Source organism: Mesoplodon densirostris, chromosome 10, assembly GCF_025265405.1.
Source record: "Mesoplodon densirostris isolate mMesDen1 chromosome 10, mMesDen1 primary haplotype, whole genome shotgun sequence".
Classification (NCBI taxonomy): domain Eukaryota; kingdom Metazoa; phylum Chordata; class Mammalia; order Artiodactyla; family Ziphiidae; genus Mesoplodon; species Mesoplodon densirostris.
Genome location: NC_082670.1, coordinates 73,744,203 through 73,771,284, shown reverse-complemented (window position 1 = coordinate 73,771,284; position 27,082 = coordinate 73,744,203). Strand labels below are relative to the sequence as shown.

The 27,082-nt window shown below is 50.5% G+C and overlaps 2 protein-coding genes across 12 annotated transcripts in view; one reads left to right on the top strand and one right to left on the bottom strand.

The window, feature by feature from the left end:
• Positions 1–1,522: 1,522 nt before the first annotated feature.
• Positions 1,523–25,248, top strand: NT5DC2 (5'-nucleotidase domain containing 2). Of its 2 annotated transcripts, none has more exons than XM_060111637.1 (14): positions 1,523–1,811; positions 20,592–20,776; positions 20,917–20,991; positions 21,253–21,308; positions 21,391–21,484; positions 21,686–21,814; positions 21,926–21,986; positions 22,071–22,173; positions 22,302–22,403; positions 22,611–22,692; positions 24,351–24,437; positions 24,534–24,674; positions 24,763–24,827; positions 24,909–25,248. In XM_060111637.1, exons 1-14 carry the CDS (start codon positions 1,592–1,594, stop codon positions 25,168–25,170), a joined length of 1,662 nt encoding a protein of 553 aa, XP_059967620.1. In that variant the 5' UTR covers positions 1,523–1,591; the 3' UTR covers positions 25,171–25,248. The 2 variants fall into 2 exon arrangements, with proteins under 2 accessions (XP_059967620.1, XP_059967621.1); XM_060111638.1 differs by lacking the exon at positions 1,523–1,811 and adding an exon at positions 2,409–2,503.
• Positions 25,028–27,082, bottom strand: part of STAB1 (stabilin 1) — a 27,261-nt gene continuing 25,206 nt past the window's right edge. For 6 of the 10 annotated variants that reach the window (XM_060111626.1, XM_060111634.1, XM_060111627.1 and 3 more), the window contains 8 exons: positions 26,929–27,062; positions 26,675–26,840; positions 26,490–26,599; positions 26,277–26,396; positions 25,858–26,190; positions 25,627–25,773; positions 25,422–25,538; positions 25,028–25,334 (listed from right to left, as the gene is read on the bottom strand). In XM_060111626.1, the coding sequence (XP_059967609.1) occupies positions 25,278–25,334; positions 25,422–25,538; positions 25,627–25,773; positions 25,858–26,190; positions 26,277–26,396; positions 26,490–26,599; positions 26,675–26,840; positions 26,929–27,062 (1,184 nt within the window). In that variant the 3' untranslated portion in view covers positions 25,028–25,277. Of the gene's footprint in view, positions 25,347–25,421; positions 25,539–25,626; positions 25,774–25,857; positions 26,191–26,276; positions 26,397–26,489; positions 26,600–26,674; positions 26,841–26,928; positions 27,063–27,082 lie in introns of those variants that run through there. The other 4 variants (XM_060111629.1, XM_060111632.1, XM_060111635.1 and 1 more) reach the window with 4 other exon arrangements.

The following is a 27,082-nucleotide window of genomic DNA, read 5'->3' as shown; positions in this document are numbered from 1 at the left end:
TAAGCATCTGAGACAAACAACCATAAAATTAAGAAAAGCTATCCTGTATGGGGCACTTTCCATTATTCCCGGACTATCAGACAACCTAAGAAAGTCAAATGAAAACTTAGAACCAATAAGAGAGTTTGGTAACGTGGACACGAAATGTACAAAAAGAGAAGAGAGATCAAGCAGCGCCTCTGAAAAGGGTAGTAGGGTCCGCCACTGAGCTGCCAGGCCCAAGCTGCTGCCTGGATAACCTGCCTTCTCCCGGAGTCAACCCCACCCAACCACGCACACACAACTGGCTTGGTGCTCACTCTGGTTTCTCTTGGTGGCTCTGCGGGCTGGACACCACGGAGCACCCATCTCCCGCCCAGACGAGGCTTACATATGGTCAAGCCCCCAGCGCACACTTAGCTCACTGGGGCCCTGGGAGTGGGGAGGGTAGCCGCCCACCCACGGGCCCACCTATGGCCTCCATCCTGCGCCAGCACTTGGCCCAGGGGCTGGCACACTGTAGGTCCTCAGCCAAGGTGCAGTGAATATTGGAATGTGCACCCTTAGACCCAGCGAGGACACCGCGGGGAGCATCCCACGGAAACAGTGTCTAGCTAGCCAGCTCTCCACCGACAAGGCCCACGGGTGCAGGGTTGGCCTGCTCAAGGCCCAGGGCACATGCGCATGTGGACTCAGAAAACGGATCTGTGTGGAATACACGCGGGTGCAGAGTGGTTCCCAGCAGGAAAGAGGAATTTCGTTGGAAATCCTGGTGATATTGCTAGAAGAGCTAGAGAGTCCTGCGTGGGGAAGCGAGGAATGGAGCGGTTCGGTGCGGCCATTTGCTGAGGTAGGAACCAGGCAAGCACAGTGACCCCTGGCCCAACGCCTCGCTCCAAGTTAACAGAGGTCATCTGTGTAAGGCACAGAGAGGGAGCGACGTCTGCTTCAGCGGACGTCGGCTGCGCTACAGTCCCGAGGTCTCACCCAGCGTGGGGCTGGCAGCGGGGAGCGCGCGGGAAGGACTCTTTATCCGCCAGAGACGTGAGTGAAACGGACTGGTCTCTGGTCCGCGGGCAGAACCGTCAGGGGCGAGGGGCGGGGAAGAGTACCCCCGCTGCAGGACTGGGGGAAGGGGCAGAGGATCTGAGGTCAGAAGGACAGGAGGTGGGGGAAGGGGCGGGAGGACCCGGGAGCAGAGGGGGAGACAGAGGACCGGGGGGCCGGGGTGGACCCGCCGCGCTCTGGCCCTCTCCCCTCCGAGCCCTGGCCGTCCGGCGCCTCGCGGGGACGGCCTTTCTTAGGCCCGCCAGCCTCCCTAGGGGAGGAAAGAAGGAGCCGCCATCGCCGCCGTAGATTCCGAAGAGGGGCGCAGAGTCCTCCTGGGCCGCTCCGGAGACAGGGGGAGGGGGTCGGGGATCCCGCCCCGCCCCGTCCGGGACCTCCCGCCCCCCCCCGGGCATAGGGACGCTCCCATTGGCGGTCGGGCTCCGCGCGCCGCGCCCATTGGCCGGCCGCTGTGAGGAGCACGCGGCCACGGTGGCGGGCGCGCAGTAGGAGGACGGCGAACGGGCCGGAGGGCTGAGGGCCGCGCGGGCGGCGCGCAGCGGGCATGTCGGGTGTGGGGCTGCGGGCGGCCGCTCGGCGCTGCCTGCCGCGCCGAGACCACGGCGGGCCGCGAGCCGCCTCGTCCTCGCCCTCCTGCCCTGGTTGCGGCCCCCCGGGTCCCGGCGCCCACTGCCCCGGCGCCCCGCGCTCGGCGCCCGCCGGCGGCGCCGAGCCCAGCGCACACCTGTGGGCCCGATACCAGGACATGCGGAGACTGGTGCACGGTAGGTTAGCCCGAGCGGGAGGAGCGCCGGGCGTGTAGCCCTCTCGGCGGCACACGCGAGCCTGGGCGACGGACCGACGGACCGAGTTCCAGGGCACCACTCCCGAGTCGTCCCGGGCGCCGCTCCTCGCGGGGAGCACCGTGGTGGGGCTCACCAGGGCCCCAGAGCCCTAAGGCCGGGCAGCCCTTCGGGAGGGACTCCGGCGGAGGGTCCTGGGGGCTTCTGGGGACGCCCGGAGGCGGGCGGGTGCGCGGTTTGTTCCTCCGCTCAGTGTTCAGGAGCTCGGGGTTCCTGTAGCGGCCGCCGGAAGGCGGGCCCCGCCGTCTTTCCTCAGGGTCCCGCCTGTTGGGAGGCCGAAGCGGAAACGCCCCCAACCCCTTGTTCTCTTCGGGGCCTTTAGTTGGGGCGGGAGTACTGGGGACAAAGCCAGCCAGCCGGCGGCGCTGGCCGGAGCGGGCTCCTAGAGACTCCCGACTCAAAAGATGCCGACTAGACTTTTCGCACGCTTCTAGATTCCGCCCTGGAGTCTCGCGCTCTCAGCCCAGGAGGGGAAGGCGTTGTTTGGAGAAACGACACCAAGTCGCCCAAGTCCCCTGGAATCCAGAAGGGTTGCTGCTTCCTTGGCCAGGGCACTTACTCCTCTATCCTCTCTCCCTCTGCAAAACGGGCAGATGAGGCCCCAGGGCACCCTGGTGAGGCCAGAGGGCTGGATATTTGTTCTGGTCTCTGGGGCCCTGCCTCTTTAGCAGACAGATGTGGTTGGGGCTTGGCCCTATCACTGACCAGCTGGGTGGCACTCAGCAAGCCTCTTCCTTTCGGACCCTCAGTGTCTTACATCGGAAAACAGTCCTGGGGCCTCTGTCACAGGGTTGTGACTCGGAAAGAGTCCAGGAATGGACGGGGCAACTTCAGGAGGAGCCCCTCCGCGAGTGGCATAGCTTTTGTCATCTGATAAGACAAAGTGGTCCTGTCTGGAAGATTCCATCTGCCTGAACGAGGGCTTCCACTCCAGCTGAGTAGAGACCTGGGAGTAGTGTGGGTGGACAGGACTCACATTTTGAGGAGCTGAAGGCAGAATAAGCCCTGAGGAATGGTGGTTTTGAAGCCCTTGGGCCTCTATCAGGACCATCCCTGCCTCCCCCCGCCACCCAGTGGACAGGGCATACATGGGGTGCCGTTTAAGGAGCTGTCTTTGCTCTGGGCCTCGAGCAGACCCTCTGTAGAGCAGCCTGAGAAGCCTGCATTGTAGGTGTGGGGGAGAGACATAGGGAAGTCTAGTGGGCTTTATCACTCAGGGCCCACTTGGATCTTCAGATCTTCACAGAGACCCCCCCCCCCCAAATTCCTCTTGATGTGATAAGGGCAAGGTCATTTCCAAGATGCCATAATGAGTGCCGGGATGGACCAGCCTTGCACCCCTGGGTCCTAACTATCCCCTTCTGGCTGGGTTTTCTTGGGGGAGATTCTGGACATTGAGACATGCTGATGCCTGTGGGCAAAATTTGCCGGGGAGCCAGGCCCCAGGCCAGCCCCTCCCCCCCAGCCTCAGTGTGGTGACACTGGAAGGCCAGGTGGAGGGGCAAAGTGATTGAGGCAGGTAGGGTGACCTGAATTCAAATCTCAGCTCCATGGCCTATTGCTAGATGGTTTGAAGCAAGTGACTTTACCTCGCTGCACTCCAGTTTCTTCCTCTGGATGATGGAGGAATAAGTGTGATCACCTCATGGGATTGGAGTGAGCTCTAAGGCACCAGCAGCAGCTGGGAGGATGGCCCCCACAAGTGAGTCTCATGGCTGCCATTGAGAGGAGTTGGCCTGGAAGGTGGGGGCTGGACAGTGAGACCAGTGAATTTGGGAGGCTGTTGCAGGTGGGGGGCGTATCTCCTCACCTGACCCCATGCACCACCACAGCCCTATGGAAGAAACTGGGGCCTTATGCTCCCCAGAGCTATGGTTTTCTCAGTCTAGAAGCTGGGTCAGGAGGCCAGACCTGTGGGCTGCTTCCCGATCCTGCTTTGTTCCTGGGAGGGTGGTCCATCCCTGGGAATATCCTCAAGGGCAGAGGCGAAAGCCTGGATTTGGCCAGAACTCAGTGCCAGGAAGGGGCTGCACAGCCAAGCAGACCCCTGCCCTCCTGGGGAACTACTGGGCTTTGTGCTGAGAGTCACAGATGGCACCCAGGAACTCAGGACCGTGGGAAGGGACATCTCAGAAGCAGCTTCATAGCTGATGTCAGCTGTGTTTCATGTGCACCCAGGTGAGGAGTGTTCCATCTGCACCCATGAATCTGAAGCAGCTGCTCTTCCAGGCCTAAGGGCCACCAGAGGAACCAGCTACACCTGTTCCCCCACCCACACTCTGTACTTGTCTCCAAAGGAAAGGGGATGGGTGTGGAGCCTGTGTTCCAAAGGGACCTCTGAGGCAAATGTCTGCTCCATGGCCAAGGGCTTCTGCTTCAAGACCACAACTTGTGTCTGAGACAAAAATTAATTCCCTGGAGGCTTGGGCTGTTTGGGCCTCAGCCACAGGCTAGAGGTCTCAAGAACGGGGCTACCTGGAGCCCCTGCAAGGCAGTATGCTGTGTGTGCACCTGGTCCTGCCTGCTCCCCTCTGATTCCCTGCAACCCGTTTCCTTGAGGGAAACGGGGGACAGGGAAACATGGGCTCCAGAGGTGCATTGCCCATTTAATCCTACATTTGCCACGGGTCCAGGTGGGAATGCTGCCCAGAGCACGTTCTGTATGACCCTCTTTTTAATTTTGTAGGTTGGTACAATTTTTATTCCCCCTTTAGAGACAAGGAAACTGAGCCCCAAAAGGTAAGGTGTGGTAATTTTCCTGAGGTCACAGCCATGCGAGGGAGGGCTCAGTCTGCTCTCTCTGACCTCAAAGCCCGTGCCCTTTCCCCATCCACCTCCCCCACTGCACAGATGGGGAAACCAAGGCAGATAAGCCTGGGAACTCTCAGCCCCCTAGGGAGCAGCCAGGGGATTGGGGGTGGCTATGACTGTATCCTCAGAGGAGAGCAGCCTGGGTAATGACCCAGAACCCACCACATGTCCCACCTGTCATAATTAGCAATGTTCCCTGCCTAGAGGTGATGCTGAAAACTCATCGGCCTCTGTGCACCAGTGCTGAATCAAGTCTCGGAGACAGAGTTTTAGGTGAAGTAGAAGAGAATAGCTTTACTGCTTTGCCAGGCACAGGGGGACGCAGCAGGCTCCTGCCCCAAAACACTATCTCCCAACCCAGGAGGAGTTGGTAAGTTTTTCTAGCAATGGTTCAAGGGTGGGGTTGCTGAGAAGATTAGGGTGTGAGCAGGGTCTGCACTCCTTTAATCTCATCTCAGGTGGTCTCCTAGTCTTGATGAGCTTCTCTGGTTCCTCAAACCTTGCCTCAGGTGGTTTCTTGGGTGCTCCTCCCTTGCCTCTGCATCCTTTCCCTTCCCGACTAACAACTGTTCAAATCTGCCCTTTGGAACCCAGGGAAGGTCATGGAGGCTGGAGTCTGTTCCCTACAAACAAGAAATGAGGGACAGAAAGGCTTCTGTGCCCAGGAGCCCCACAGGGTCCTGCTTGGTTTCACTCCCCCCTTTTCTTTGATACTCCTCAGTCTTGAGGAAAACAGATGTTGGACAAGATAAAGAATAATCGTTTTGGATAGAAATGTTAATCATAAACTTGGCAGAGGGACTCGGTTGTAATCCCACTTCAATTTTATCTTTCCCCAAATCTTTCAGGGAACAGGGTGATGGCCACTCAGGCTATTTCCTGCTGAAACGGGTCATAGATACCAAATTAGAAATATTAGAGGGTTTCCCTGATGGCGCAGTGGTTAAGAATCCGCCTGCCAATGCAGGGGACACAGGTTCAAGCCCTGGTCCGGGAAGATGCCACAGAGCAACTAAGCCCATGCACCACAACTACTGAGCCTGCATGCCACAACTACTGAAGCCCATACACCTAGAGCCCATGCTCCGCAACAAGAGAAGCCAACACAATGAGAAGCCTGTGCATTGCAATGAAGAGTAGCCCCTGCTCGCTGCAAGGAGAGAACGCCCGCACACAGCAATGAAGACCCAACTCAGCCAAAAATAAATAAATAAATGTATTAAAGAAAAAGAAAGAAAGAAATATTAGAAATACTTGAATTCCTAGTCCTGGATCCGAGGAGTCCTGTATGATTAAGATCTCAATCCCTTAGTCCGCCATTTTGGTGCAACAGACCCAAGTTAAAGGTAAAACGAGTGACAACTGGATCTTTAGTAGACAGTGTAGATCTCACTTCCTTAGAAATTCAGGAGAATAAATCAGAAACCCAGTCTGGAACTGGGCTGTTGTAGCCAGTTGTTTCCAAACAATTCCCTGTAAGGGAGAAAACTCACCAAGTCAATCCTGAAGACCCGGAAATAGGAAGCTCACCACATATCCAGCAGTTAAGAATTATCAAGAGAATCAGCATATGAATCTATAGTTTTGTGGGGAAAAGTAAAAGGTATGAGAAAGAATAAGAAAACAAAACTTCATTCCACTTGTCGGAACAAACACTTAAGGTTTCCCAAAGGGTGAGATGTCCACTTCTTAGGGGTCTTGTTCGCTGGCTGTAGGCAGGCGTGGCTGGTCAGTCTCTGGTGATCATCTTACTCTAGTGTGATGTACCCATGGTTTTACTCCATCCAATTTCAGAGAAGTATGAGTGGTAAGAACATCATAGGCTCCCTTCCATTTCTCTGCAAGCTGCTGCTCAGGTTCTTGTTCTTTCCACACTTTCAGCAGCACCCTGTCTCCTGCTTTGAAGGGCTGAAAGGGAGCTTCCAGGCGAGGGGGAGACCTGTGAGACACAAACTCATGCATAGCGGTTAACAATTGACCAATCTGTTGTACATCCTGCTTAATTTATTTATTTGAAGTATAGTTGATTTACAATGTGCTAATTTCTGTTATACAGCAAAGTGACTCAGTTATACACATACATACTTTTTTTTTCAAGCTGCTTTGGGTCTTCGCTGCTGTGCGCGGTCTTTCTCTAGTTGCAGCGAGCGGGGGCTACTCTTTGTTGTGGCATGCAGGCTTCTCATTGTGGTGACTTCTCTTGTTGCGGAGCACGGGCTCTAGGCGTGTGCGCTTCAGTAGTTGTGGCTCATGGGCTCTAGAGTGCAGGCTCAGTAGTTGTGGTGCACAGGCTTAGTTGCTCCGTGGCATGTGGGATCTTTCTGGACCAGGGCTCAAACCCGTGTCCCCTGCATTGGCAGGCGGATTCTTAACCACGGCGCCACCAGGGAAGCCCTACATTATTTTTTTATAGTCTTTTCCATTATGGTTTATCCCAGGAGATTGGATATAGTTCCTTGTGCTATACAGTAGGACCTTGTTGTTTATCCATTCTTTTTTTTTTAAGATTTTTTTTTTTATAATGGACCATTTCTTTTTTTTAAGTCTTTATTGAATTTGTTACAGTATTGCTTCTGTTTTATGTTTTGGTTTTTGGCCACGAGGCATGTGGGATCTTAGCTCCCTGACCAGGGATCAAACCCACACCCTCTGCATTGAAAGGCAAAGTCTTAACCACTGGACTGCCAGGGAAGTCCCTGTTCATCCATTCTAAATGTAACAGTTGCATCCAGTAACCCCAAACTCCCGGTCCATCCCTCTGCCTCCCCACCTCCCCACCTCCCCCCTGGCAACCAAAAGTCTGTTCTCTATGTCTGCGAATCTGTTTTGTAGATAGGTTCATTTGTGCCCTATTTTATTTTATTTTATTTATTTTTTTCTTTTTTTCTTTTTGCGGTATGCGGGCCTCTCACTGTTGTGGCCTCTCCCGTTGCGGAGCACAGGCTCCGGATGCGCAGGCCCAGCGGCCATGGCTCACGGGCCCAGCCGCTCCGCGGCATATGGGATCCTCCCAGACCGGGGCACGAACCCGTATCCCCTGCATTGGCAGGCGGACTCTTAACCACTGCGCCACCAGGGAGGCCCTTGTGCCCTATTTTAGATTCCACATATAAGTGATATATATGGTATTTGTCTTTCGGACTTAGTTCACTTAGTATGATAATCTCTAGTTGCATCCATGTTTGCTGCAAATGGCATTATTTCATTCTTTTTTTATGGCTGAGTAGTATTCCATTGTGTATGTGTACCACATCTTCTTTATCCATTCATCTGTTGAACATTTAGGTTGTTTCCATGTCTTGGCTATTGTGAATAGTCCTGCTGTGAACATAGGGGTGCATGTATCTTTTTTGTTGTTGTTGTTTTTTGGGTTTTGGTGTTTTTTTGTTTTTTTTTTTTTTTTTGGCAGTACACGGACCTCTCACTGCTGTGGCCTCTCCCATTGTGGAGCACAGGCTCCGGACGTGCAGGCCCAGCAGCCATGGCCCACAGACCCAGCCGCTCCGCGGCATGTGGGATCTTCCCAGACTGGGGCACGAACCCGTGTCCCCTGCATTGGCAGGCGGTTTCTCATCCACTGCGCCACCAGGGAAGCCCCATGTATCTTTTTGAATTATAGTTTTGTCTGGGTATATGCCCAGGATCGGGATTCCTGGATCATATAGTAGTTGTATTTTTAGTTTTCTGAGGAACCTCCACACTGTTTTCCATAGTGGCTGCACCAACTTGCATTCCCACCAAGAGTGGAATTCCCTTTTCTCCACACTCTCTCCAGCATTTGTTATTTGTAGACTTTTTAATGATGGGGATTCTGACCGGTGTGAAGTGGTACCTCATTGTAGTTTTGATTTGCATTTCTCTAATAATTAGTGATGTTGAGCATCTTTTCATGTGCCTACTGGCCATCTAAATGTTTTCTTTGGAGAAATGTCTGTTATGGTCTTCTGCCTGTTTTTTGATTGGTGGTTTTTTTTCTTTTTTTTGGTTTTTTGTTGTTGTTTGTTTTTTGGCTGCACTGTGCAGCTTGCAGGATCTTAGTTCCTCAACCAGGGATGAAATCCGCACCCTCAGTAGTGAAAGTGCAGAGTCCTAACCACTAGACCTCCAGGGAATTCCCTGGGTTGTTTGTTTTTTTTGTTGTTGTATGAGCTGTTTGTATATTTTGGAGATTAACTCTTGTCTGTCGCATCATTTGCAAATATTTTCTCCCATTCCGTAGGTTGTCTTTTTATTTTTTGAGTGGTTTCCTTTGTTGTGCAAAAACTTGTAAGTTTCGTTAGGTCCCATTTGTTTATTTTTGTTTTGGGAGACTGACCTAAGAAAACATTGGTATGATTTATGTCAGAGAATGTTTTGCCTGTGCTCTCTTCTAGGAGTTTTATGGTGTCATGTCTTAACGTTTCAGTCTTTAAGCCATTTTTAGTTTATTTTTGTGCATGGTATGAGGGTGTGTTCTGACTTCATTGATTTACATGCAGCTGTCCAACTTTCCCAGCACCATGAACTGTTTTTCTTTCTTTACTGTTAGGAGCCAAGAATGGTCTCCTGTACATAATTTCTTAAGGGCTCAATCCTCGCCTGCTTCTAGGGGCCACCCACATATGGAGGAGAGCAACTGGCAAGCCCTTGTTCTATTTTAGATGAGTTTCCTGGCATAGCTTAGCAAAAGTTCTTCAGGGTGTGATTCATCTTCTTAGCCTTTCTCATAGATTGGCGTCTCCATGCTGAGTGAAGTTTCCATTATATACCTAAAGCTTTGTTTACTGTTTGTGTTATTTCTGCTATGAAAGCAGATCCATGGTCACTCTGAATAGTAGAGGGAAGGCTGTACCTAGGAATAATGTCCTTAAGAAGAGCTTTTGTCACTTCTGATACTTTTTCTGTTCTGGCTGGGAAGGCCTCTACTCAACCTTGATCCACGTGCAATCCTTGTAAATCTTTAGCCAAAATCTCGTTGAAGAGGGCAGGGGAATTTTTAAATCCCTGTGGCATCCCAAGTCTGATGTAGCTCAGAAAATTCAAGTTCGCAGCAATACAGGAATATGTCCGAAATCACATATACAATGGTCAATTAGTTTTACCATAGTTACTCCATTTTGACTTTCAAATGCACTCCCCTCCTCATTGTCAAAGCAGATGTACAATGCATGTCTGAAAGGCCACAAAACAGGCCTTTTTTTAAAGTTAAACCATGTATAAGCCAGTGACTTCCCCACACCTCAATACATGCAGATTTTTTTCATCATTTTCCCTCTGATTGCAAATCTTTCAGTAGAAAGCATTGATAATCAAAATAGCTGTCCCCCAATGCCGGGGTGATACAGCTGTTTGACCTGGTTGTAGATCATGTCCCTCCATACTAGGCCTCCTTTATATTTGCCTAGTTAATCCACACTGGGGGAAAACTGATCAGGTATCCTGAACAAGCTCAGAGGTATGTTAATGAGGAAACATTTTATAGGACATACATTTTATCATTTATACCCAATTGTCACACAAGCATTGTACATGTGCCTTAAGCAGTAGACCCAGCTCAGTGGTATGATATGAAATTTATGAGAGACTTATATTTGTCAGAAGGTCCTTCGCATAAATCTTGAAGATGAAGCACTTCTGCAAAAGCTTCAGAGTACAATAACTGTCTATAAATGACAGAAGGACTTAAAGGATGCAGTTAAACATCTGATTACAATGTAATCGATAAAGAAACTTGGTTACAATAACCAGAATTACAACTGATTACATTTGATTTGTACCAAATCTTAATTAAATGTCTCTCTCTGAGATGCCTCAGGGGCCCTCTGAAGCATCTCAAAGTTAGCTGGAGGTCAAAAGAACTTTTAGAAACTGCCAAACAATGCTATTTACTTAACCAAAGTGAAAAGATTTTAAAGGTGAATACAGATCACTTAAAGGCAAAGGAACTCACAAGCTGTTATCAAAAGCAGTATTTCAAGAAAACTTTAGAGGAAGAAACCAAATCGTCTTGTCCCAGCCCACTCCCAACAAAATTCATTTACCCAACTAAATTTCCTTTTCCTTTTCCGCAGATCTTCTACAACTTTCTGTAAACATTTTGCCCCTTTTCCATTCAAAATCAACCAGCTCTAGGGCAAAAATCCCTTTTTTTTTTTCCTTAGGAAAATGCAGTGCCATTCCTCATACCATCTTTTGTTAAAAACACACAACCTACTTTCCTTAAGCAACAGTGAATTGTCTTCAGCACTCTGTAGATTTATAAACATAAATACCAATAATGTCTAAAGACACGTGCTTTTTTAAAAAATATTTATTTATTTATTTATGGCTGTGTCGGGTCTTAGTTGTGGCATGCGTGCTCTTCTTCGCGGCGAGCGGGGCTTCTCTCGTTGTGGCACGCGGGCTCCAGAGCGTGTGGCCTTATTTGGTTGCCCCACAGCATGTGGGATCTTAGTTCCCCAACCAGGGATCAAACCCGCATCTCCTCCATTGGAAGGTAGACTCTTAACCACTGGACCACCAGGGAAGTCCCAGACATGTGCTTTCTTCTACAGAATCACAGGGTGGCACCAAATACCTTTAGTTCCTAAATACCTTTAGTCTCTCTGCAAAGGAAGCCAGTATTCAGTAATTAATGTTTCAGTACCTTATTTTACTTGGAAATGGCCTACCTATTCAATAAACTTCCATCATTTAACTTAATTTAGCACAACTCTACAATTTTAAGTTACCAAGCATCAGGAGAGATTATTCTTAAGTAGACATTCCTAAAATACTTATTCATAAAGAGTTTACCCAAAAACTTTTTTTTTTACATCTTTATTGGAGTATAATTGCTTAACAATGATGTGTTAGTTTCTGCTTTATAACAAAATGAATCAGTTATACATATACATATGTTCCCATATCCCCTCCCTCTTGCGTCTCCCTCCCACCCTCCCTATCCCACCCCTCCAGGCGGTCACAAAGCACTGAGCTGATCTCCCTGTGCTATGCGGCTGCTTCCCACTAGCTATCTACCTTACGTTTGGTAGTGTATATATGTCCATGCCTCTCTTTCGCTTTGTCACAGCTTACCCTTCCCCCTCCCCATATCCTCAAGTCCATTCTCAAGTAGGTCTGTGTCTTTATTCCCGTTTTACCCCTAGGTTCTTCATGACATTTTTTTTAATTCCGTATATATGTGTTAGCATACGGTATTTGTCTTTCTCTTTCTGACTTACTTCACTCTGTATGACAGACTCTAGGTCTATCCACCTCATTACAAATAGCTCAGTTTCGTTTCTTTTTATGGCTGAGTAATATTCCATTGTATATATGTGCCACATCTTCTTTATCCATTTATCCGATGATGGACGCTTAGGTTGTTTCCAGCTCCGGGCTATTGTGAATAGAGCTGCAATGAACATTTTGGTACATGTCTCTTTTTGAATTATGGTTTTCTCAGGGTATATGCCCAGTAGTGGGATTGCTGGGTCATATGGTAGTTCTATTTGTACTTTTTTAAGGAACCTCCATACCGTTCTCCATAGTGGCTGTACCAATTCACATTCCCACCAGCAGTGCAAGAGTGTTCCCTTTTTTCCACACCCTCTCCAGCATTTATTGTTTCTAGATTTTTTGATGATGGCCATTCTGACTGGTGTGAGATGATATCTCATTGTAGTTTTAATTTGCATTTCTCTAATGATTAAAGATGTTGAGCATTCTTTCATGTGTTTGTTGGCAGTCTGTATATCTTCTGTGGAGAAATGTCTATTTAGGTCTTCTGCCCATTTTTGGATTGGGTTGTTTGTTTTTTTGTTATTGAGCTGCATGAGCTGCTTATAAATTTTGGAGATTAATCCTTTGTCAGTTGCTTCATTTGCAAATATTTTCTCCCGTTCTGAGGGTTGTCTTTTGGTCTTGTTTATGGTTTCCTTTGCTGTGCAAAAGCTTTTAAGTTTCATTAGGTCCCATGTGTTTATTTTTGTCTTTATTTCCATTTCTCTAGGAGGTGGGTCAAAAAGGATCTTGCTGTGATTTATGTCATAGAGTGTTCTGCCTATGTTTTCCTCTAAGAGTTTGATAGTTTCTGGCCTTACATTTAGGTCTTTAATCCATTTTGAGCTTATTTTTGTGTATGGTGTTAGGGAGTGATCTAATCTCATACTTTAACATGTCCCTGTCCAGTTTTCCCAGCACCACTTATTGAAGAGGCTGTCCTTTCTCCACTGTACCTTCCTGCCTCCTTTATCAAAGATAAGGTGACCATATGTGCGTGGGTTTATCTCTGGGCTTTCTAGCCTGTTCCATTGATCTATCTTTCTGTTTTTGTGCCAGTACCATACTGTCTTGATTACTGTAGCTTTGTAGTATAGTCTGAAGTCAGGGAGCCTGATTCCTCCAGCTCCGTTTCTTGTTCTCAAGATTGCTTTGGCTATTCGGGGTCTTTTGTGTTTCCATACAAATTGTGAAATTTTTTGTTCTAGTTCTGTGAAAAATGCCAGTGGTAGTTTGATAGGGATTGCATTGAATCTGTAGATTGCTTTGGGTATTAGAGTCATTTTCACAATGTTGATTCTTCCAATCCAAGAACATGGTACATCTCTCCATCTATTTGTATCATCTTTAATTTCTTTCAAAAGTGTCTTATGATTTTCTGCATACAGGTCTTTTGTCTCCTTAGGCAGGTTTATTCCTAGATATTTTATTCTTTTTGTTGCAGTGGTAAATGGGAGTGTTTTCTTGATTTCACTTTCAGATTTTTCATCATTAGTATATAGGAATGCCAGAGATTTCTGTGCATTAATTTTGTATCCTGATACTTTACCAAATTCATTGATTAGCTCTAGTAGTTTTCTGGTAGCATCTTTAGGATTCTCTATGTATAGTATCATGTCATCTGCAAACAGTGACAGCTTTACTTCTTCTTTTCCAATTTGGATTCCTTTTATTTCCTTTTCTTCTGATTGCTGTGGCTAAAACTTCCAAAACTATGTTGAATAAGAGTGGTGAGAGTGGGCAACCTTGTCTTGTTCCTGATCTTAGAGGAAATGGTTTCAGTTTTTCACCATTGAGGATGATGTTGGCTGTGGATTTGTCATATATGGCCTTTATTATGTTGAGGAAAGTTCCCTCTATGCCTACTTTCTGCAGGGTTTTTATCATAAATGGGTGTTGAATTATGTCAAAAGCATTGTCTGCATCTATTGAGATGATCATATGGTTTTTCTCCTTCAATTTGTTAATATGGTGTATCACGTTGATTGATTTGCATATATTGCAGAATCCTTGCATTCCTGGAATAAACCCCACTTGATCATGCTGTATGATCCTTTTAATGTGCTGTTGGATTCTGTTTGCTAGTATTTTGTTGAGGATTTTTGCATCTATGTTCATCAGCGATATTGGCCTCTAGTTTTCTCTCTTTGTGACATCTTTGTCTGGTTTTGGCATCAGAGTGATGGTGGCCTCGTAGAATGAGTTTGGGAGTGTTCCTCCCTCTGCTATATTTTGGAAGAGTTTGAGAAGGATAGGTGTTAGCTCTTCTCTAAATGCTTGATAGAATTCGCCTGTGAAGCCATCTGGTCCTGGGCTTTTGTTTGTTGGAAGATTTTTTATCACAGTTTCAATTTCAGTGCTTGTGATTGGTCTGTTCATATTTTCTATTTCTTCCTGATTCAGTCTTGGCAGGTTATGCATTTCTAAGAATTTGTCCATTTCTTCCAGGTTGTCCATTTTATTGGCATAGAGTTGCTTATAGTAATCTCTCATGATCTTTTGTATTTCTGCAGTGTTAGTTGTTACTTCTCCTTTTTCATTTCTAATTCTATTGATTTGAGTCTTCTCCCTTTTTTTCTTGATGAGTCTGGCTAATGGTTTATCAATTTTATCTTCTCAAAGAACCAGCTTTTAGTTTTATTGATCTTTGCTATCGTTTCCTTCATTTCTTTTTCATTTATTTCTGATCTGATTTTTATGATTTCTTTCCTTCTGCTAACTTTGGGGTGTTTTTATTCTTCTTTCTCTAATTGCTTTAGGTGCAAGGTCAGGTTGTTTATTCGAGATGTTTCCTGTTTCTTAAGGTGGGATTGTATTGCTATAAACTTCCCTCTTAGAACTGCTTTTGCTGCATCCCATAGGTTTTGGGTCGTCATGTCTCCATTGTCATTTGTTTCTAGGTATTTTTTAATTTCCTCTTTGATTTCTTCAGTGATCACTTCGTTATTAAGTAGTGTATTGTTTAGCCTCCATGTGTTTGTATTTTTTACAGATCTTTTCCTGTAATTGATATCTAGTCTCATAGCATTGTGATCGGAAAAGATACTTGATACAATTTCAGTTTTCTTAAATTTACCAAGGCTTGATTTGTGACCCAAGATATGATGTATGCTGGAGAATGTTCCATGAGCACTTGAGAAAAATGTGTATTCTGTTGTTTTGGGATGGAATGTCCTATAAATATCAATTAAATCCATCTTGTTTAATGTATCATTTAAAGCTTGTGTTTCCTTATTTATTTTCACTTTGGATGATCTGTCCATTGGTGAAAGTGGGGTGTTAAAGTCCCCTACTATGAATGTGTTACTGTCGATTTCCCCTTTTATGGCTGTTAGTATTTGCCTTATGTATTGAGGTGCTCCTATGTTGGGTGCATAAATATTTACAGTTGTTATATCTTCTTCTTGGATCGATCCTTGATCATTATATAGTGTCCTTCTTTGTCTCTTCTAGTAGTCTTTATTTTAAAGTCTATTTTGTCTGATATGAGAATTGCTACTCCAGCTTTCTTTTGATTTCCATTTGCATGGAATATCTTTTTCCATCCCCTTACTTTCAGTCTGTATGTGTCTCTAGGTCTGAAGTGGGTCTCTTGTAGACAGCATATATATGGGTCTTGTTTTTGTATCCATTTTGCCAATCTGTGTCTTTTGGTGGGAGCATTTAGTCCATTTACATTTAAGGTAATTATCGATACGTATGTTCCTAGTCCCATTTTCTTAATTGTTTTGGGTTCATTATTGTAGGTCTTTTCCTTCTGTTGTGTTTCTTGCCTAGAGACGTTCCTTTAGCATTTGTTGTAAAGCTGGTTTGGTGGTGCTGAACTCTCTCAGCTTTTGCTTGTCTGTAAACGTTTTAATTTCTCCATCAAATCTGAATGAGATCCTTGCTGGGTAGAGTAATCTTGGTTGCAGGTTTTTCTCCTTCATCACTTTAAATATGTCCTGCCAGTCCCTTCTGGCTTGCAGAGTTTCTGCTGAAAGATCAGCTGTTAACCTTATGGGGATCCCCTTGTGTGTTATTTGTTGTTTTTCCCTTGCTGCTTTTAATATGTTTTCTTTGTATTTAATTTTTGACAGTTTGATTAATGTGTCTTCGCGTATTTCTCCTTGGATTTATCCTGTATGGGACTCTCTGTGCCTCCTGGACTTGATTAACTATTTCCTTTCCCATATTAGGGAAGTTTTCAACTATAATCTCTTCAAATACTTTCTCAGTCCCTTTCTTTTTCTCTTCTTCTTCTGGAACCCCTATAATTCAAATGTTGGTGCGTTTAATGTTGTCCCAGAGGTCTCTGAGACTGTCCTCAGTTCTTTTCATTCTTTTTTCTTTCTTCTGCTCTGCAGTAGTTATTTCCACTGTTTTATCTTCCACGTCACTTATTCGTTGTTCTGCCTCAGTTACTCTGCTATTGATCCCATCTAGAGTATTTTTAATTTTATTTATTGTGTTTCTAATCATTGCTTGATTCATCTTTAGTTCTTCTAGGTCCTTGTTAACTGTTTCTTGCATTTTGTCTATTCTATTTCCAAGATTTTGGATCATCTTTACTATCATTATTCTGAATTCTTTTTCAGGGAGACTGCCTATTTCCTCTTCATTTGTTAGGTCTGGTGGGTTTTTATCTTGCTCCTTCTCCTGCTGTGTGTTTTTCTGTCTTCTCATTTTGCTTATCTTACTGTGTTTGGGGTCTCCTTTTTGCAGGCTTCAGGTTCGTAGTTCCTGTTGTTTTTGGTGTCTGTCCCCAGTGGCTAAGGTCGGTTCAGTGGGTTGTGTAGGCTTCCTGGTGGAGGGGACTAGTGCCTGTGTTCTGGTGGATGAGGCTGGATCTTGTCTTTCTGGTGGGCAGGTCCACGTCTGGTGGTGTGTTTTGGGGTGTCTGTGGACTTTTTATGATTTTAGGCAGCCTCTCTGCTAATGGGTGGCATTGTGTTCCTGTCTTGCTAGTTGTTTGGCATAGGGTGTCCAGCACTGTAGCTTGCTGGTCATTGAGTGAAGCTGGGTGCTGGTGTTGAGATGGAGATCTCTGGAAGATTTTCGCCATTTGATATTATGTGGAGCTGGGAGGTCTCTTGTGGACCAGTGTCCTGAAGTTGGCTCTCCCACCTCAGAGGCACAGCACTGACTCCTGGCTGCAGCACCAAGAACCTTTCATCCACACGGCTCCTCAATTTGGGATGATTCGTTGTCTATTCATGTATTCCACAGATGCAGGGTACATCAAGTTGATTGTGGAGCTTTAATCCGCTGCTTCTGAGGCTGCTGGGAGAGATTTCCCTTTCTCTTCTTTGTTCTCACAGCTCCTGGGTCTCAGCTTTGGATTTGGCCCCACCTCTGTGTGTAGGTCGCCAGAGGACGTCTTTTGGGAGGTCTGAGGTCTCCTGCCAGCGTTCAGTAGGTGTTCTGTAGGAGTTGTTCCATGTGTAGCTGTATTTCTGGTGTATCTGTGGGGAGGAAGGTGATCTCCGCGTCTTACTCTTCCGCCATCTTCCCCGGAAGTCTACCCAAAAACTCTTAACCTCGTTTGCTTTATTTAACACTGATGATTCTAAGAATAGACATGTCTATATTAATTAAACCAACAAGCTTAAGCTACCTTCAGTAACAGATATCAATTCAGTATTGAATATTTCCCAGATCGTGTGGTCCAGAATTTATATTGGCCAATTTTTTAGACATTTAGATTTAACTTGTAAGCTCTTACTTTTAAGTCAATTAAACAGAGCTCATTTACAAGTTAACTTCTACATAAAGACAGAACCAGAGATCTCTCAGTTTTTCCACTTGAGTTTAATAAGGCCTTCTTTCCCCTGCCCTTCTTCTTCAGTCTCAGGAACTAGAGATGGTCTAGATAACATGTGTTCCTGAGAACCTAATACCAATTCATCCTAATACCTGAAAAAGAAATACCAATTCCTTTTCATGGGAGCATAGCTGAAGAGCTCCCAGTTTTGTAAAAATACCCTAGGGGGTGTACAGAGATTGAACAGAGCTCTGGTCACCTATAACAAAGCTAGTCCAAAAGGGAAAATCCCAACCAACATTCCTCCACAGGCAAAGCCCCACGCAATAGGGAAGGATACACTGATGTTGTCACACGTGAGCTCTGTTATTCACGAAAGATGTCTCAACCGGTCAGTGCAAGTACTGACACACACACATACAAACAACAAACATGGTCCCACAAACAAAAGATCAGACATGGTGTAGCCCAAAGATTGCATTTCCACTCCCAGACAGAATTCAAAGTGGCTCACAATGAGCAGGTAGAATTTTCCCACCCTGCGCAAGCCAGAGTGGCTCACCCCAAAACAATACACACAAAAGCACAAACGACAGATAAGCTATGGCCACACAGAAAATTAGAGGAGGTGTAGTTTAAAAATTCTGCTTGAACTCCCAGACAAAGGTTTTCAAACAGATTGGCTCAGTTCTTGAAAAAGAACCAACCCAGAGTTGGCTCTTGGAGAGCCCGGAGTGGCTACCCAGATGGAGTGGAGAGAATTCCCAGCCTTTCCGTTCCTGTGACAAAACGATTCTAGCTGAAGAATAGAATAATAACTTAGGCTACCACACAAAGGCCACCTCTCATTACTTTTAAGAATGTTCATTGGCCAAACAGAATTACACTAGAATCTCATTCTTTTTAGTCATAGGTTGATAGCTATAGGTTGACCAGTCTGCCAGAATTTTCCCCAGGGGACTATCAGATGGAATCGAAGAAGAAGCACTTCCCATGTTTGATTGAAAGAACACTCACGCTCAGACCAAGAACAAACCAAAATCCTAGCCAGCAACAGAAGCCTCAAACCAAAGAAACCAAAAACCCAAACAGAAACCAAAACCAAATGGGCTTCCTAGTCCCACTTAGCCCGTGACCTCTGCCCAAGCGGCATGCCTCTCAGATGGGATTTCCTGGAATAGAGAATCCCCCAAATGGGAACCAAGGTTCCCCCAAACGGGGTCAAAGTGCCCACGGAGTACACCCTGGGGGACTTCCCCAAATGCTAGCCGAGGTGTCATGACATCCCAAATGCTACTTTTATGCTTCCCCAAAATAATTCCTTGGAGTTGGAAGTCCAGGGTGGTCCAGGCAGGAGGAAGAGAGGAACGTCCTCAAGGCAACATGGCCTTGGCAGCCGCTAGGGTGGTCCCTAGCGGGACCACTCTTCCACTGTCTAGTCTTGCCTCGAGTTTCAGCTGCCAGGATGGCCGATGGGGTATGACTGGGGCTCAGCCTTCCCAGGCAAGGGTCCCAGGTGATCTGGCCTCTAAAGGAATTCTTCAGCCACTCTTGAGTGAGGCTGTCATGGAGGAAATCTTGGAGCGTCCAGTCAAGCAAGGGAATCCGCCCCCGACCAGGACTGTCTGCGAGTCAGCCCCATGTTGGGTGCCAAATTTGATGCTAAAAACTCAGCCTCCCTGCACCAGTGCCGAATTGAATCTCAGAGACAGAGTTTTGGGTGAAGTAGAAGAGAATAGCTTTATTGCTTTGGCCGGCAAAGGGGGACACAGCAGGCTCCTGTGCCAAAAAACTATCTCCCAACCGGGGAGGAATTGGTGAGGAGTTTTTATAGCAATCATTCAAGGGTGGGGTTGCTGATGAGGGTGTGTGCAGGGTCTGCACTCCTTTAATCTTGCCTCAGGTGGTCTCCTAATCTTTTTTTTTTTCTTTTTTAAATTTATTTTAATTTATTTATTTTTGGCTGCACTGGGTCTTCATTGCTGCGCGCACGGGCTTTCATTAGTTGCGGTGAGCAGGGGCTGCTCTTCGTTGTGGTGCGCAGGCTTCTCGTTGCAGTGGCTTCTCTTGTTGTGGAGCACAGGCTCTAGGCACATGGGCTTCAGTAGTTGCAGCATGCGGGCTCAGTAGTTGTGGCACACGGGCTTAGTTGCTCCGTGGCATGTGGGATCTTCCTGGACCAGGGCTCAAACCCATATCCCCTGCATGGCAGGTGGATTCTTAACCACTGCGCCACCAGGGAAGCCCTGGTCTCCTAATCTTGATGAGCTTCTCTGGTTCCTCAAACCTTGCCTCAGGTTGTTTCTTGGCTGCTCCTCACTTGTCTCCCCATCCTTTCCCTTCCCTACTAGCAGCTGTTCAAATCTGCCCTTTGGAACCCGGGGAAGGTCATGGAGGCTGTAGTCTGTTCCCTGTAAACAAGAAACGGGGGACAGAAAGGCTTCTGTACCCAGGAGCCCCACAGGGTCCTGCTCAGTCCCGGGGCAGTGAATGTCATTACGTGGGCTGGTGGGCAGCTGAAATCCGATTAGAGGGGCCTCACTGTGAGACCTGTGGCAGGTGCACAGAGCTGGGGCCCTGAGCAGCAGCGGAGCTACCCAGTACCCCTCACCTTGATAATGTTCCTAAGTCCCAACCCCAGCTTCAGGCAAGGTGGAAAGTGTCAGAGCATAGCCAAGTGTCCCATGGGGCTTATGAGAATCTGGACGAGGCATGGCTCAGAGCAACTGGTAGGCGGCAGGCGGTGGTATAATCCAGGACCCATAGGGTCCTTACCCCACCCATGTGACCCTGGGCGAGTGACTTTTCTCTGAGCCTCAGTTTGACCTAATGCTGCATTGAGCTAAGAGTACCATTTTAGGGTGTTTCCTGATTATTCTCATTATACTTACACCTCCTTCCTCTAGACCTCCTGCCTCCTGAGGTCTGCAGTCTCCTGAACCCAGCGGCCATCTATGCCAACAACGAGATCAGCCTGCGCGATGTCGAGGTCTACGGCTTCGACTATGACTACACACTGGCCCAGTATGCGGACACACTGCACCCAGAGATCTTCACTGCCGCCCGTGACATCCTGATTGAGCACTACAAGGTGAGGTCAAACAGGTAGGGGTCCCAGGCCGGATCCTGGGGCGCCCCTGGATGGGTGGCTGAATTGATCCCCCGAGGCAGCTGCCCAGCCAGCAGGTCTGTCAGTCCTGCTGGCTCAGGCCTGACCTGATTTCCCGACAGTACCCGGAGGGGATTCGAAAGTATGACTACAACCCCAGCTTTGCCATCCGTGGCCTCCACTATGATATTCAGAAGGTGAGTGGCTAGACCAGACTCCCTGGCCCCTCCTGACTGGATGTATATCAGAACTACTTCCTTAGCCTCCCGTCTGCTGTGCGGGCGGGCGCGGTGCTCATCTTTCTACTCGTTGGCCTCAAAGCTGTAGCTTCCTCTTGGCGTGCACATGATACCCTTGGTACCATCCATCTGGGGCTTCAGCATGGGGGCTAGCAAAGGCTGGCTCAGAGCTAATGGCAAACTCCTTCATTGCCCATCTTACTCCCTTGGTGCCCTCAGAGTCTTCTGATGAAGATTGATGCCTTCCATTATGTGCAACTGGGGACAGCCTACAGGTCAGTGCTGATCTTGCCCTGACCCCACCCCAGCCTGCTGCTCCAGGACCACTTCAAACTGGTGATCTCTGCATCCACCCAGGGGCCTTCAGCCTGTACCAGACGAAGAGGTGATCAACCTATATGGGGGCACCCAGCACATCCCACTGTACCAGATGAGTGGCTTCTATGGCAAGGTACTCACTCTGTCTGCCACTGCCCAGGGCAGCCAGCTCCATGACCTCACGGTGGGTGCTGGCTCCCTGGGAGGCAGTGCCCACACCCTGGTGGGCCAGCCCTGATCCACAGGCTATGCCCCTCCACCAGTGTCCCAAGACAGATTTGGAGCTCTTGGGTCTCCGGAGCTGGGGCTTGCTGAGTCAGTGGTCCTTCCTCAGGGTCCTTCCATCAAGCAGTTCATGGACATCTTCTCGCTGCCAGAGATGGCACTGCTCTCCTGCGTGGTGGACCACTTCCTGGGCCATGGCCTGGAGTTTGACCAAGCACACCTCTATAAGGATGTGACGGTGAGGGCGCTAGGCCTGCCGCCCAGTGTGGCAGGGAAGGTGAAGTCCAGCCACAGCAGGGCAGGTCCTCCTGGGCTCCACTGTGGCCTCACTGTCTTCCACTGCCCCCAGGACGCCATCCGAGATGTGCACGTGAAGGGCCTTATGTACCAGTGGATCGAGCAGGACATGGGTAAGGGGGGATGGTTGCCCTGCTGCGGCCTGCCTGGGCAGGGTGCAGGGCTGGCCCTCACAAGCTCCCATCTCCCCCCATTAGAGAAGTACATCCTGCGAGGGGATGAGACATTCGCCGTCCTGAGCCGCCTGGTGGCGCACGGGAAACAGCTGTTCCTCATCACCAACAGTCCTTTCAGCTTCGTGTGAGCACCCCTGTGCCCCCCAACCCGTGGGAGGAGGGAGCAGGGCAGGGGCCTGAGTTGGGGTGGGCAGGCCTGGAGCCTCCCTCAGACACCTGCCACCTGTCCCACTCTGTCCCACCCTTGCCCAGGGACAAGGGGATGCGGCACATGGTGGGTGCCGACTGGCGCCAACTCTTCGACGTGGTCATCGTCCAGGCAGACAAGCCCAGCTTCTTCACCGACCGGCGCAAGTATGGGCCTGGCAGGGGCAATGGGCCCAGGGAGCGGGGACTGGCCTCTGCTTGCCGCCCTGTGTGCCTGGGGTGGGGGCACCCCCTTGCTGATGGGCAGGTGAGCAGGTGGGCCTTTGCAGAGTGGGAGGTGTCCAGCCTGTGGTCCTGCCACAGACTGGAAATCAGGCCCTTTAACCCCACTCTAGGCCTTTCAACCCACCCTAGGCCTTTCAGAAAACTTGATGAGAAGGGCTCACTGCATTGGGACCGTATCACCCGCCTGGAAAAGGGCAAGATCTATCGGCAGGTGAGGGGCATCTAGGTGGGAGTTGCACCTGGTAGGGACCCCAGGGCCCAGCCACGGCCCCAGGCTGTGGCAGGGCTGCCGCGTGGCCTCTTGGGCCCTGACCAGCCACCACACCTCTGTTGTGGCTCTGTCCCCTCACAGGAAGTGGCTCCCAGGGCCTGGCCCAATTGCTCGGCCTCTCTGTGCTGTGCTTTCCTCGTCTGTAAAAGAGGTATATAATACTCTACTTGAGTGGTGGTGTAAAGCTCTTAGGTTTTCCGGGCATTCGCCAAGTGCCCAATAAATGGCCCTGGTTTCGCTTGGGGCTGAGCACTCTGCTGCAGCCAGATGAGCCTGGTTGGGGCCCCTGAGCTGGGCTGGGGGTGAGGAGACCCCTTTCCTGGCTGGCTAGGAAGATGAGGAGGGGCCTTGTGCTTGGTGGGGAAGTGTCAGGTGGCTGTGAGCAGGAGGTGATTAAGGCATTTGGCTCTGGATGGAATGCAGAAATCCTGGCTGAGCTGGGTTTCTTGGGAGATGGAGGTTCCAGAAGCTGGGGGCAGGGAGGAAGCCAGCAGTCGGGCCAGTGACAGCCACAGGGAGCAGCCTCGGGCCGCCCGATGCCAGCCCTTCACCCCTGCCAACTGGTCAGCCTTCCACCCTGCTGGCCCCCAACTGTCGGCGGCCCCCTTGGGCACCAGCTTTACCCCTCGGCTCTGAGGCTGATGCTCCCTGTTGTCATGGCATCCTGGCTGAGCCTGAGGAGGGTCATGCATCTTTGTGGGGAGCACTGATTTTTCTTCTCTGGCAGGCTTTAGACTTCTGTATGCCTGATGTTCTGAAATTTCATTGTGTGCGTGGTTCTCGCCGTCTTTGCTCTCCCCGTCTCCTGTTGCTGGACCTCAGGTTCCCTCCTGCCTGACTTGGCACATCCTCAGCACCCCACCCGCTCGTACTTCCCTCTTGCTCCGGGCCCCCTGCTCCTCACCTTCTCTGCTTGAGCTTATTTCAACCATTAAGCCCTTCACAGCTACCTGTTTCCCCCATGGCTGTCACCTCCCCTAGGCCTCTCACACCCACAGACTGCTTCTAGTAACTCCTTTTTGCTGGGTGTATAGTCTTCTCACTTCTGGGCTGTGGGCGCCTGCCCTGTGGAGGCTGCTGTACCTCCTGCTCTGTGTCCCCCCCCACCCCGAAACCCCTGCCCCAGTTTCTGCTCCCCTGCCAGCTTCCTCTGCTGTGCTTGAGCCTGGCTCTTCTTTTCATCTTCTTTCCAGCTTTGGCGCAGGAGGGGCAGGCGGCCTCACAGTGAGGACTGCCATTCGTCTGCTGGGTCCCTCTGGGCTCAGGCCGAGGTGGCCTGCTTGCTTCAGGGCCATGGGGTCACTGCTGCAGTTTGTTTCCCACGAAGAGTGGACTCTAGCTTGGGTGGGTGTGAGGGCACGGGGAGGGGAGGCCCAGGGCACCAGGCCAGGCCTATAGGAGACCTTCCTGCCCCAGGCAGACCCCCTTCCAGAGCCTGGAGGGGACAGCGAGGCCACGGGAAAGGGCAGCCCAGCATCCGGCTAGAGGGGCCTTGCTGCCTCTGGGGATTTGGGAAGACTGGTGGAGAATAGCCCTGGGGGAGTCCCCTCAGCACACTGGGCTTAGCCCCGTCCCCCCCACCGCCAATCTCTTCCCAGGGAAACCTGTTTGACTTCCTGCGTCTGACGGAATGGCGAGGCCCCCGTGTGCTCTACTTCGGAGACCACCTCTACAGTGACCTGGCGGTGAGGGCAGGAGGCAGGGATGGGTCGCAGTGGGGAGGGGAGGGGGACCTCCTGGCCGGCGCTGAGCCCTGCCTGCCCTGCCCCCTGCCCCCCCAGGATCTCATGCTACGTCACGGCTGGCGCACAGGTGCCATTATCCCTGAGCTGGAGCGAGAGATCCGCATCATCAACACGGAGCAGTACATGCACTCGCTGACATGGCAGCAGGCACTCACGGGGCTGCTGGAGCGTATGCAGGTGCGGGGGCAGCTGGACGTCTGCAGGGAGGTGGGGGGCTGCTGCCTGGCCGCACACACCCAGAGCACCCCTTGTCTGTCTCCCCCAGACCTACCAGGATGCCGAGTCTCGGCAGGTGCTGGCCGCCTGGATGAAGGAGCGGCAGGAGCTGAGGTGAGTGGTGGGGCCTGGGCAGAAGCCCCAGCCCAGCCCCCTCAGGAGCACCCCTGTGAGTGCCCACATCTCCCTCCCCAGGTGCATCACCAAGGCCCTGTTCAACGCGCAGTTCGGGAGCATCTTTCGCACCTTCCACAACCCCACCTACTTCTCGCGGCGCCTGGTGCGCTTCTCCGACCTCTACATGGCCTCTCTCAGCTGTCTGCTCAACTACCGCGTGGACTTCACCTTCTACCCCCGCCGCACGCCCCTGCAGCACGAGGCACCGCTCTGGATGGACCAGCTCTGCACCGGATGCATGAAGACACCCTTCCTTGGTGATATGGCCCACATCCGCTGAGGGTACCTTTATTGTCTGGACCAGGTCCAGCCCCTGCTGTCCCACCCACTCTGGGCAATAAAAGCTGCCTCCCTCCTGCTCATGCCTCTGCTTCAGCACCCGCTGCGTCACTTGACCTCGAGGATCCTCTGGGTGTCAGGGAAGTCGTCTTCCAGGAGTGAGTCCTGAGGGGAGGACTGTTTGTTTGTTAGCGGCTGGGCTGAGACCAGGCCCTGGGTCCCCTTTCCCAAGCCTCCAGCCCCCGCACTCACGTCAAAGGGCTCACAAAAGGCATCATGGCTACCAAAGACCGGGTTGGGGACAGAGACCAGGGTTGGGCTCGTCCCTTCCTGCCATGGGGAGAAGTCATCAGCAGCGTCATCTTCCGCCTGGGAAGGGAGGCGAGTAGTGAGAGGCCTCAAGCAAGCTCAGTAGGCCCAGACCCCAACAACCCCATCCGTCTCCAGCCCAGCCTACCTGGAAGGCAGAGAAGCCAAAGCCTGCGGATCTGCTTCGGGCACGAAGGTAGAGGGCTCCGGCCGCGAGGCCAAGGAGCGCTCCAGTAGCTACCACCGCCCCCGCGCCTGCTGCCACAGGTGGGGCCTCCGGGGCCACCACTGCCCGCTGCCAACGAGGAGAGCATCAGAGACCTGGCCAGAGAGCGGTCCCCTCACCCCTTGCCACTCTGCCCGCCCCTGGCCAACTCACGGGCTGCAGGGGTGCGAGGAGGGGGCTGGCCAGAGTGTGGATGATGCCGTTGAAGGCCACGATGTCCCACACGATGACGTGGCTAACCACAACTGCCCCTGGGACCTGTAGGGAGACCAGGATCAGGCCCAGTGGGTGAGTGAGGGCTGGGGCCAGCAGGGGAGGGGCAGCCTCCAGACTCACCACAGGGGCCCGAGAACTGTTGTCAGGGCCCATGTCACTGATGATGAGGCTGAGGCCCGAGTGGGCGGGAAGCAAGGTACCCTGGCTGGCGTTGGTGCTCAGGAAGGTGGTATTGGAGGCGTGTAGCTCCAGGTCTGGGCCGCTCAGTGTCTGTGGGCAAAGCAGGGCCTGTTGGCTTGGGCCAGCTAGAGGGAGCAGAGTTGGGCCCTGCTCTCCCCACATCCCCTGCTACTTACCAGGTTGTCCATAAAGCCTTCGTTGACAGGGACGAAGAGTGTCTTGTAGGTGAGCTCGTCGTCCAGGAAGTCCAGGAAGTCGAGACCCCTCGGGGTGGCATTGGCATAGCCCAGTAGCATCTGAGATGGTGGGGACAGGGTTGTGGGTAGGCTCTCTCCACAGGGATCCCAGGTGTACCACCCCCCTGGTCCTGAGCCTGGGCCCCTGCACACCCCGTAGAAGGTGGAGAAGTTGGCAGTGGTGGCCAGTACATCAAGCAGCTTCCCATTGCACACGCTGGCCCCATCACCCACGAAGCCATCGCGGCATTGGCAGGCCACGTCTGCAGGAGAGGCAGTGAGTTAGTGGGTCAGTGGGAAAAGCAGGGCCGAGGATGGGGTGTGGTGGGTGACTGTACCTTGCATGCGGTAGCAGTAGGCATCCCAGCGCTCCGACAGGTTCTCCCGCGCACCCAGACTGACCACGCCCACCTGACCATCGCCACAGTCTGCTGCCGGGAAAACGACGGGATGGGCAGCCGAGCCATTGGCCAGCCAGCCCACAAGGCAGAGGTGGAGGCCCAGCTGTAGGGGCACAAACAGATGCTGAGACCCAAGGACCAATTCAGGGGGCCCCCACAGGCTTGGCTCCAGACTCCTGGGCCCCGCGCACCTGCTGAGCAGCAGAGAGCTGAGGGAGAGAAGCAAGCACAGCTCCTTGGGCCCCACAGGCTGCCTCGGCCTGTGAGAAATTCAGGCTATAGGGGCCACTGGGGGCCTGCAGGTGGAAGACACCGGCTCGTTTTTCTGTGGAAGGCAGGGATGCA

What these genes read in the sequence shown, in the direction of transcription:
- NT5DC2 (XM_060111637.1), top strand. Translation starts at nt 1,592, where the DNA reads ATGTCGGGTGTGGGGCTGCGGGCGGCCGCTCGGCGCTGCCTGCCGCGC. An exon ending in GTGGATCGAGCAGGACATGG is followed by an intron (nt 21,987 to 22,070) that starts GTAAGGGGGGAT and finishes TCCCCCCATTAG; the next exon opens with AGAAGTACATCCTGCGAGGG. An exon ending in ACCTCTACAGTGACCTGGCG is followed by an intron (nt 24,438 to 24,533) that starts GTGAGGGCAGGA and finishes CTGCCCCCCCAG; the next exon opens with GATCTCATGCTACGTCACGG.